Below are 11,053 nucleotides of genomic sequence, written 5' to 3'. Positions count from 1 at the left end.
GTAGTGGTGACTTGCAATTCACCATTATTAAGTGGTGTCTTGCAATTTGTCACTGACGTCGCACCACAAACATGGTGACCGCGAGGTCCATTGCCGATCTCATGTTGCTTATTATTACAAATACAAGTCGGTCTTAAAGCACAACTTATAGTCCTTGCATGGCTTGCCAATTCCCCTGTTGGGAAACTTCAAATGCTGTCATTGTCATAGGATTATTCTTTAAAGCATCATCCATAAGATTGTTGATGTTACCATTGTTAGATGTCATCAAACCAAGTAAAATCTTCGCTTTGATATCAATTGACATAGGAAAGAGTGCAATGAGTAAAAAATTAATAATTAGAAAAATCACTATATTTTTCTAGTAATCAAAACCTTGAATAAAAAAAAAGTGAGAATGAGAGAAAGAGAAAACTCAAATATTTTATTAAATAATGTGTGTAATTTCTTACATCATTAAAGGTTAGCCCCTAATAATGAATGACACACATAAAAAGTGGGGCCTACACAATGACCAGTCTACAACAAAGATTGGCCCCACTAGATCCACATTGAAAACTTGTGTTGAAACAAAACATGCTTTTATAATTTTTAGCTAATAAATTAATTGTTAATTGAATAAGCTTATTCATTGGATTAGTAGAAATTAAGACAAGCTATTAAGGCATAAGTAGCTTATAAAGTAACTTTTTATATATTTTTTTATACACACCCCGCACACACAAACCTATGGACACTCGAACCCTTGTCCGGGTGTTGAAACTCTTGAGAATCTTCCACCCGAGCAGGAGTAAGGATCCAGCTTATAAAGTAACTTATCTAGGGGCCTTCAATTAGGATGGCTTAGCACTTTAGCTGCCTCTTTTTTCTTTTTCTTTTTTTGCCCTGTGTATCAACCATCACACTCTTGCAGAGTACCAAAGTTTTTCTCTTTGTTTCATTAAACCCTATGGTTTCATTTGAGGCATGCAGGCGATTCCACATGATATTATCATATGCAGCTAGTTTCATTGGCCTTTTCTGAGCACACACGCCTGTACAATACACCTCAATTACACACCACAAATATGCCAGCATGGCATGGTGCGAGATCCAATCCATCCAACTGGTTGGTCTAATGATGTAGAGCAGGTTGCGGACACTTTCATCAAGACCGTCCGAACCTTAAAACAGGCATATCTCGTAAATCAGAATGAGATAGCCGATGTATCATATATGATTTTGGGGGTGGACGAGCTACTTTAGCCGACTAACCATGCATAGCTGGGTTGCCCATGTCAAATTTGCGAGATTCCATCAATTACCAACAAGTTTCTTTCATATATTTTACAATTATTTCTATTTCTTTTTGTCTTGGATTTGAGAAGGGTCGAGTAGTTATCCTTGAGGAAAACGGTGATCGAACTCATCATGTTCATCCTTGCATCATTTGACCTTGTAAATGTTTCCCAAAAATAAATCCGTTCAATTCAGCATGTGGGCCCCACTATTGAAACCAGGTGTATGGGTTAGAAAAAAATTACCAAGTTTTTCAGAGCCGTACATATATTTTCAAAACTGTGGCCCACCTGACCAGTGGATCAACCTGACTATCAGTTTAGTGCATCAAAATAGTAGTGCTATTTGATGAATGGATTAGATCTGGGACCAATTGTGCCATGCTTGCACATGTGCACAACCGTGTGGGCTTACCAAGTTCAGTTGTATGATATAATTCCGTCAATTTCATAGCATAAAGTGCGCAATTATGAGGCGTGCGCACGCCTAGTGAAAATACCACATATTTGCTACAATAACTCAGTATAATTATTATTCCAGCTAATCATGCAACATCGTCGTTATGGTACTGTCCACATGCACTTTTATCGATCGTATAGGTGGTCCACCCAAGTGTTTAAATAATAATAATAATAAAAAGCAACTTTGATTGCTTGTGCCTTTATGAGATTAGCATTTCTTATCCCATCAACACCAGAATATATCAATGGGTCCAAACAATTCCAGCAACCATTGCAATGATCTCTACACATAGGTGCAGCCTACATGAAGAGAGAGAAGGGTTCCCATAATGGTTTCAATGCTTGTTTCCTATTCTCACTTTTTTAAAAAAAAATTTTAGTGTGGTTACTTCCTCGAGTTTTGAATCTACTTCAGTTTTAAACAACGCAACAAATGTATAGAGTGAATGTCATATAAAGCTGGCAATGAGTTATGCTTAAGCCTTGAAAAATTAGAACTTTGAATAGGCCCAGCTCTAAAACTAAAATGACCACTTCAACATTCAAGCCTAAACTTGGCCCATTGCCAGGCCTAATGTCACATAGAAACTACAACGGCCCCAAAGTCATTGTTGCATAGGCCCCTAATAATACCCGTCGATGTGAAATAAATGCAAAGAGGAAGAAATGTCGGAGCGGACAACTGGTCCTAAAGAATTGAAAATCCTGGGAAACATTGTAGGGGTAAAGTTGGTCAGATTCTACTCTCACCATCTATACCGAGGATGATTTCACAGTGAGACCGTTGAGTAAGGGTGAAACTTGCTGGGTCTCAAACCTCCCCCAGCCCACCCTATCTGGATTTGGGCTTCAGATTAAAGGCCCACATGCTCATCTGGGCATGTGTTTGCTACGCATAAAGGCCTGATCTGGACCAAGATGCTTAGAAAGCAGGACAGGCTGGGCATGGGTATTTAGCTGATGGGTTTTGCTTGGACAATGCTAGGTGCGATCCATCTTTGCTGATCATCCATTATTAAATAATTGAAATTTCTAACAGTTTGATCTGGTTTCTAAAGAAATCAAATGAGCCCAACAAGCAGACGGGGAGCCTATCCCATTTGTTTCAGTGAGGAGATATGATCCTCAATCCCAAGATACATGCAGCATCTTGAGTTGTTTCTTTGTAAAAGCGGGACCCAATCTTCAGTAGTTCAGATTACAGGCCAAATGGGGCCACCATGGATGGACCACGATCCAAAAATCTCCTCAACAAAACAATCCCAACTCCTAGCCCTTGCATCATTAATCTGCAAATACATGGTTAAGAGAAAAACTGCAGAAAAGGTCAACAATCAACTCAAAAGAAAAGATGCCTAAGATTGAGATAGCTAGGCTCTTCAAACCTGGAATTTTTTGGGTCATTAAAGATTTTTGGTGCACCCATCATGTACGTAGTTTAGACCAGGAATCATGGGCCACACTAGTACAAACCAGAAACACTGATACAATGCATACACTCAGGTCGAGGATTAAATAATACTTGTTCGAATAATGTCCTTTGAGCCGCAGAAATCAACGGCCAAAACAACATAGAGCAAAAATTCAGAATTCCTCATTTGAACAAATAAGAGGATCATAAACTAAGAACAGCAGAAAAGCTTGCATATCAGACAAAGATGGATAAGCTCAACTATATCAGTAAGATGAGATCTAAGCTTACAAAAAGAACACAGAATCCTACAATGACACCACCCCACATCCAAAGCAAGAGAAATCTCACAAGCCCCGACATTCTGCAACATCTCCTACAGCAAACAGACTGCAATAAATTCACCTGCGAAGAAAGAGTTTCAACAATAAAAATAGCAGGAAAGGGGACAAAGCATAGCATGCATGTGGGAAAAAGTTACGTCCTGATTTTGGCCGACGCAAGATTCAATGCAATATACTGATGCTTTCTTCCATATAAACACAACTGAAGCAAAAAAAAAAAAAGAAAAAAAAAAGAAGAGAAGCTATTAACTGCATTTGTGCAGAGTAAAGCCTGCTCAAGTGTGGCAAATCCAACGTGAAGCATACATGGAAGGCATGGAGCCCCCAAAATCAGGTTTAGACTTAAATCCTGATTATGTGGGCTCTACTGCCCAAACAGACCCTAAAGCACAATTATTGCCAAGATGGCAAGATGAGGCTGCATTTATATGCACCATAGAATTGAATTGCAGCAATGGATGCCTTGAAGAGGAAATGACCAAATTGCATTTCCTTCACTTTTCATTCAAATTAAGAGTAGGAATAAGTCAACCAGCAATTCAAGGGAACTTGATTATGAATACTAAGGAACCCATTTACTACTACTTCATTTCCACCTGACTGTAACAAATTATTACAATTCACTTCAATAGTGCATCCAATCGCAGCCAAAAACAATCTAGCAACAGTAGACAATGGAACTACTGGCCCTTCTTTTACATATATGATTAGAACTTAGAGATAAATGATTGAAATCATATATCATACATTGCATGGAAAAGCATTCTTTTACACATATAAGCACATCCAGAAACATTGATTAGAATAGTTAAGAGGCATGATTAAAATCATATATTGGACATCACACAGAAAAGCTTTCATTAGTGGTGAGTTCGAAATTTTCATCGACTACTCCGTTTCATACAGACAATGAAACAAAGTTCACTTCAATAGTGCATCCAAAAGCCACCAAAAACAATCTAGCAACAGTAGACAATGGAACTTCTGGCCCTTCTTTTACATATATGATTAGAACCTAGAGATATATGATTGAAATCATATATCATACATTGCATGGAAAAGCATTCTTTTACACATATAAAGCACATCCAGAAACATTGATTAGAATAGTTAAGAGATACATGATTAAAATCACATATGGAATGTCACACAGAAAAGCTTTCATTAGTGGAGTTCGAAATTTTCTTCGACTACTTCGTTTCATACAGACAATGAAACAAGTTCTACGAGAACAAAACACAACATTTTACAAAAGGAGGGGGCAGGCATTATCTATTTCCTGCTAAACAAGCTCCGCAGCTTCCCTCGTTCCAGCTTTTCGAGCAGCTTTTTTGCACCAGGGAGATCCATCTCAGCCAGTTTCTTGAGGTAGCCAATTGCACCATAGGAAATCATCAGCTTTTTGCATTTCTTGCTTGAGGAAAGAGAAGCGAGACAAGACACGGCGTACTTCTTTGCCGTATTCTGAGGACTTGGGTCGAGCAGCTGAACGAGACTTGGCACGCTCTTCTCATCCTTCTTAACTTCTCTACTGTTGTGTGGAACGCTCAACAGGCTACAGATTGCTTGAGCAGCGACCTCCCTCGCCCCATTCATTTTGGCCTGGAGCATACCAATGAGCAGTGGAATGCATCCAATCTCGCCAACCATTTTCTTCATTTCCATGGAACTGCAAATTCTACAAATAGCAGATGCAGCAGCTTGCTGAGCGCCCAAAGATCCGGCTTTCAGCACGTGAACCAAACTGGGAAGAAGGCCGAGTGCAACCAAACCATCGACAGAAACAGAACCCACCAGATTCCGCAACGCCCCAACAGCAGATTCTTGGGGCAATGGGCCGTCTAGATACGCAAGGAGGCTCCGGATCCCACCTTCTGAAACAACAGCCTTTCTAAGACTATCATTGCTGGCCGTCAGATTCTGTAAGCATTCAGCTGCATACTCTTTAGAACCCAACAAGATCCCACAGTCCAGGAGATTGATTGTTACCCGGATGATTCCTTCTTCGACCAGCGTTTGCCTCACCTCTGGCACAGCCGACAAATTCTTCAGAGTACCTGCAGCTGCTGCCTGAGAAACAGATTCTCCCGTCCGACATAACTCAATCAGTGGGCGGACTCCACCGTGTCCAACAATAGAACGGGCCGTCTCGGTCACCATAGACAACCTCTGGAGCGAAATCGTCGCCTTCTCTTTACCCACTGCACTTCCCGATTCGACCAGCCTAATCAGAGGAGGAAGCATACCTTCCGAAACAAGCAAATTCTCACAAGTCCCTGACTCCGCAAGCAAGCAAATTACTGAAGCCGTCTTCTCCCGAATCCTCAGAGAAGTCGCAGAGAGTAATTGCACAAGAGCTGACACATGGCTCCGACCCAACGCAGTAAACACATTCTTCTCATCCTCCTTCATCACATCCATGAGACTATCCAGAGCCCGGTGCTTTGCCTCAATGTGCCCGATCTGAAGCCGAGCAAGCAATTCCCGTATATTCCAACGGGAGGCCTCCATTTCCCCAGACCGCATGACTGCCAAAGGCAAAGTGGCCTCTCCAAGCACCCCCGTCTTCACAAGAAGCCCACAATCCCTCAAGTTCAAATCAAGCTTCGCCGACAGAGCATCCAAGTTGCTCTGCATCTGAAGCTTCCCACCATACCTTTCCTCCACACACCGCTCCGCTAATTCAATCACCTCAACCAGTGTCTTTGACACAGCCTGCAGCTGCTCCTTACAGAGAGCATTCTTCGAGAAGCAAGGGTGGCTAGACAGATCAGATAAGCATGCTGGGATCTGTTCCAATTTGGAAATTATGATCTTCCATCGGCCAGTGAATACCTTTACAGACCTGGCCTTATCAAGGGCTGCCGGGATGAGCTCTTGGGCACGCAACAAGCAGCCTTCTGCCGACTGGGTGTCCACGATCTCTTCGGATTCTTGGACCATTGGTGTGATGTGGGGATTACAAGAGCTGTTAGAGGAAGGAAGGAATCAAGAGGAAGAAGACCCAGAAATTGTTTTTCATGGAAAAGGCAAAGATGTGAATGAAAAAGATGATGATGCCGCTACAATCACCATCAGGAGGATAATATTTTACAAAAGACCCAAGAAACTCCTTTCGAGAGTCTTGTACATCACATTTAGAACGTTTGATGAAAACAGGGCCCGACCAACAAGATCAAAGTACACATGAGAAAAAGACCACAAAAGCGTGTGAGGAAGCACTCATTGCAAAAGGAGATAAAAGGTAAGGAACAGAGAGAGAGAAGGGCCGGTTACAGTAACGGTTTTCAACTGCTTTCACAGTTTCACCATCGAGGAATTAAAAGCTCATGCTCATCAGCAAATGCATAATTTGCATACTATTTGAATTTAGTAATTGAGGGGGCCATCATTTTGACGATCCAATACGATGATATGATAGTTCCATGTACGGGAGATTCTTCTTAGATTTCCAAAATTTAAAATTACAACCATTTGATGGTGTAGCATACACATACACAGCTGAGAGACAAAAAACAGCAACGGTCAACATTCAACGAGGACAAGACTAATTATTCAAGGGCTAGGAAGAATCCGGTCCATCCCCCATCCATGATCAGGCACGCTTATCGCATCAATGGATTGGATCATCGAACAGTGGACCCCAAATGCACATAACCCAACTCGGCAGGACCCACTTCCTCTTAACGGTATGAATTTGGGTTGGGAGAGTTATTTGATACTCTGGCGTACTATGATGCACGATACATAGGCGCTCAGAGAATGTACATCCGGAATCCAATATTCAGATAATTAAATAACCTTAATTTTTTTTTCCAGAGACATCTGGACAGGGACCCATAAGTTGGACAGTTGATTCAACTTGTACATACCACATTTGCAATTTCTAAATGCCGGTGTATGATCCATCACACCCTTCCAGAGTACCCAAGATATTTCAATATTTTCATACCAGTAAGTACTTTGGTCATGGTGAGTTAGTCGACTTGTGGGTGCATCTATCAATCAGGTGGGTGCAAATATCAGGGTAGAAATGTCATTTGTTTCATTTATTTAATAAAAATGATGTAACGTGTATAGAGTTCCACCTCAGCAAAAATTCGACCTACCAAACAGATGTCCCTACGCGGCTCGTATGGTTTCGCGTAAGCAAGTAAAGAAACCAGACCTACTCTTGATTGGCTTTACAGGCGCACGAAGACTAGAAAACTAGAATGAGAGAGTTTTGGGTGGAATACACCCCCACCTTATTGATAGATGCACCCACCGTTTCTGCTTTTGCAAATACAACTGCAGAAAGCTGTTGCTATCCAGAAGTAGAAAGGAAGTGAGGACCGACAATCGACAATCGACTAGGGAGAATAAAATCCCTACCAAATCACACGGTTTAATTAGCCGGATGGAAGTTGAAATGACTACAACATCCTCAACCTAGGGCTAATATGGTCATTTTAGTGTTCTTTAATGGACGGACTAACGACGTTAACTTTTTTGTTTTCTCATTGGTGGGCTCCATCAGATGCTGCCAGTCATGCGATTGGAGCTGTATACGAGCCAAATCGAGCTTGGCACAGCACGGCTTGGCTCGGCCGGTAGATAACCCCACCTTGATATTAGCTCAGTTCGGTCAGCAACTCAAGTCAGTTCAAGCTGAATTTGAGCCCGCATGATATTTTCTCAAACACATATATTGCATCTTCAAATTTTCAAAGAATTCAAAATAGTAACAACACTTTACAGGTATTTCATAAAGCACTCTGGGAGCAACATCAAAATCAATATATGAAGTCAGTCTTATAACAATAAGTTTATAAGTTTTTTTATTTTTAATGATTTGTATAAAAAATCCATCCCTTTCTTGCCACTTGCTGATCCGGCGGAGAATGTACACACCCGAAATGACACTTTGTTGAGTCATTTCATCAAACGCTCAGCGAGCAGAATCAATATCAAAATAACTGAGCTGATTCTGTCCAAGTTCATCTGAGTTGAGGTTCGATCTGAAAAAAAAAAATTTGAGCTCCAGAAATCAGCTCGACTCGGTCCGAATCCAACTTCGAGTCGAGCTAACTCGACTCGTGTATAGCGACTCATGCGGCGTCTTACGTGCCTTATCGCCACCGGACGCGGTTTGGTTAGTGATCCCGACACCAGCCAGCTAGCTGTATCAAATCTCTGTGGGCCTTATCCACGCGATCCATCAATATTTCCATTTCATTTTAGGGAATGAGCCCAAAAATAAGGCAGATCCAAATCTCAGGTGGACCACATCACAGGAAAACAGTGTTGATTGAACGTCCACCACTTAAAACTTTCTAGAGTCCACTGTGATGTTTATTTGTCATCCAACCTATTGTTAAGTCATACATACATGATGAAGGGAAAAACACAAATATCGGCTTGATTCAAAACTTCCGTGGCCCAAAAAAAATTTCAACGGTAGGCGTTCAATCTCCAGTGTTTGCTGGGGTGTGGTGGTCCACCTGAAATTTGGATCAGCCTCTTCTTTAGGCTCATGCCCTAAAATGAGCTGGAAAAATAGATGAACAGCGTGGATAAAATACATACATCATGGTGGGGCCCACATAGATTTGACAACAGCTAGCTGGCTGGTGTTGGGGTCACCAGCCAAACCGCGTACATCGGAACCTTCCCCATTTCAAAATGGAAGGGATAAATAAAAGGTAGGTAGTCCTCGGGCTACTCAAGTTAAATCATACTCGGCCAGCTGGGCGATGTAGATCACCGTAAGACCCATCTCAGGAGGTGGGCCCCGAAAATGAGGATTATAAATGTTCTACATATGGGTTTGAATGTAAGCCGTTGACCATATACATACGCCCATGGATGCAATAACTAGGATCATTTTTCGGATCTAATAAATTATGGTGCGACCTGCCTCTTGAACGGTTTTAATCATCCATAAGCATGGCCTGAATAGCGGACTTAATAATTCATTTTACTAGTCCGCAGACTACCAGACCGACGTCCCTAACAGGAATCGACGGTGGCCCGCAGATTACTACTTAGAACGATTCCCACGCCATCAGCCCACGGTAACGTCTCTAAGTAGGGGCACACAGTACACGATTTGGTGGTCCCGCGACGGACTGCCGAACGGACCTCAAAACAGAAATAAGCACAGAAAATTGGGAGATCGGGATTGGCTAAAGTGCGCCGGGTTATCTCCGGCTCTTAACCTCGAAGGCAAAAACCCTGGTCGAAGGTTAGACTTTCCTCCTCCTGCCAGCCCCAACCGGCGCAAGTTAGATCTTCCCCCTCTTACAACAAATCAAACCCGAAAAACTACAATAAATAAATAAATAAAATCTATTTCCAGAAATATCTCCAACCATTCTGCTTATTTTCCTCAATAGAAGTAAAAGAGAAGCGACTGAGTCGCCAAGTAATATTTCAATCGTAATATTCAAGACTCTCACACGCACCACAGAACAAAACCTTCGCTTTGAAGAGAAGAAACTCGTCTTTTTCAAGTGTATTGAAGAATTCCAAACCTCACTCAAAAGAAAATAATAACAAACGGGAAGGGTAAAAAAGAGAGAGAAAACACGAAGATACCTCACGTACCTTTATCTTTTGAGCTTCGCCTCACAAGCGCTGTTTTCTCTTTACTAAGCAGCGAAGAAAATGCTCGACCTTTAAGCCTTCTTCTTCTACGGAAGCAACCAAAACGCTCGATCTTTAACTCCTTTTCTTCTGCAAGACACAAGCCCCTGAAAACCAACTACAGAAGGCGGTGTTACAACGGTCGTATCGACTAAAAAAAAATGAAGAAATGAGGCATCTCAGAAACTTGATCGACATTTAACGGGAGAAAGAGGACAAAATGGGAATTAAAATAAAAGGCTGGGATTCAAAACGGCACCTTCAAATGGACAGTCGCAACCAGAATCCTCTCTTTCTATGGAAAGCCAGGTCTGCGGGCGGATGCTCTGCATCACGTTTTTCCTTTCTTTTTCTGATTTTTCTAACGAAGCTTCCGTTTTGGGCAGAGTTATATGTCGAGCAGGTTTCGAAGATCGGACGGATGGTATTTAGCGGCCACTGGAGATCCGACCGTTCGGACAGCATTCGAGTTTGAAGTGGGGTTTTTAATTTTTATTTTTTTAAAGGCTGGCGTTACCGAGATGCGCGCGATTCAAATGTTGACACGTGGACGATAATGGACGGCTCGATGTGGTTTATTTGAAATGGTAAGGTGTATATATCTGAGTTGGACGGAAGCAGTTGTCGCATTGAGGAGCAGTCCCGCAGAGATCAGCGTCTCATGCGGCTGACAGAGCTGCCACGTGTACTCATGCAGGTACGGACAGCTTCGAAGCCGGGAGTTCAGAGGAGGAGTTATTTGGTACTCTGATGGAGGGTGATAGTTCATACGCTGGCGCTCAGCAAATGTGGACATGTAATTCATGTAACTCAAATCAAACCGTCCAAATCGGGCTATAAACCCAAGATCAAATTTATCGTACACATTTTAGACTGACATTTTCATCAATTTTTCGCCATTGATTGATTTTTCGTTGTAACATTGTCTTAAG

The 11,053-nt window shown here is 41.9% G+C and overlaps 1 protein-coding gene across 6 annotated transcripts; it reads right to left on the bottom strand.

The window, feature by feature from the left end:
• Positions 1-4,639: 4,639 nt before the first annotated feature.
• On the bottom strand, positions 4,640-10,602 carry LOC131232582 (protein CELLULOSE SYNTHASE INTERACTIVE 1-like). 6 transcript variants are annotated; one of them, XM_058228914.1, is made up of 4 exons: positions 10,381-10,602; positions 10,083-10,228; positions 9,695-9,737; positions 4,640-6,462 (listed from the first exon to the last, which is right to left on the bottom strand). In XM_058228914.1, the coding sequence occupies exon 4, from the start codon at positions 6,435-6,437 to the stop codon at positions 4,767-4,769; it is 1,671 nt and encodes a 556-aa protein (XP_058084897.1). In that variant the 5' UTR covers positions 6,438-6,462; positions 9,695-9,737; positions 10,083-10,228; positions 10,381-10,602; the 3' UTR covers positions 4,640-4,766. The 6 variants fall into 6 exon arrangements, with proteins under 6 accessions (XP_058084897.1, XP_058084898.1, XP_058084896.1 ...); XM_058228915.1 differs by having other exon boundaries at positions 9,695-9,739; positions 10,086-10,228; XM_058228913.1 differs by lacking the exon at positions 9,695-9,737 and having other exon boundaries at positions 10,083-10,239.
• Between the last annotated feature and the right edge of the window lie 451 nt (positions 10,603-11,053).

Source organism: Magnolia sinica, chromosome 18 (assembly GCF_029962835.1).
Source record: "Magnolia sinica isolate HGM2019 chromosome 18, MsV1, whole genome shotgun sequence".
NCBI classification, from domain to species: Eukaryota; Viridiplantae; Streptophyta; class Magnoliopsida; order Magnoliales; family Magnoliaceae; genus Magnolia; species Magnolia sinica.
Note: the sequence above shows the minus strand (reverse complement) of the source record. Positions and strands in the feature narration are given on the sequence as shown.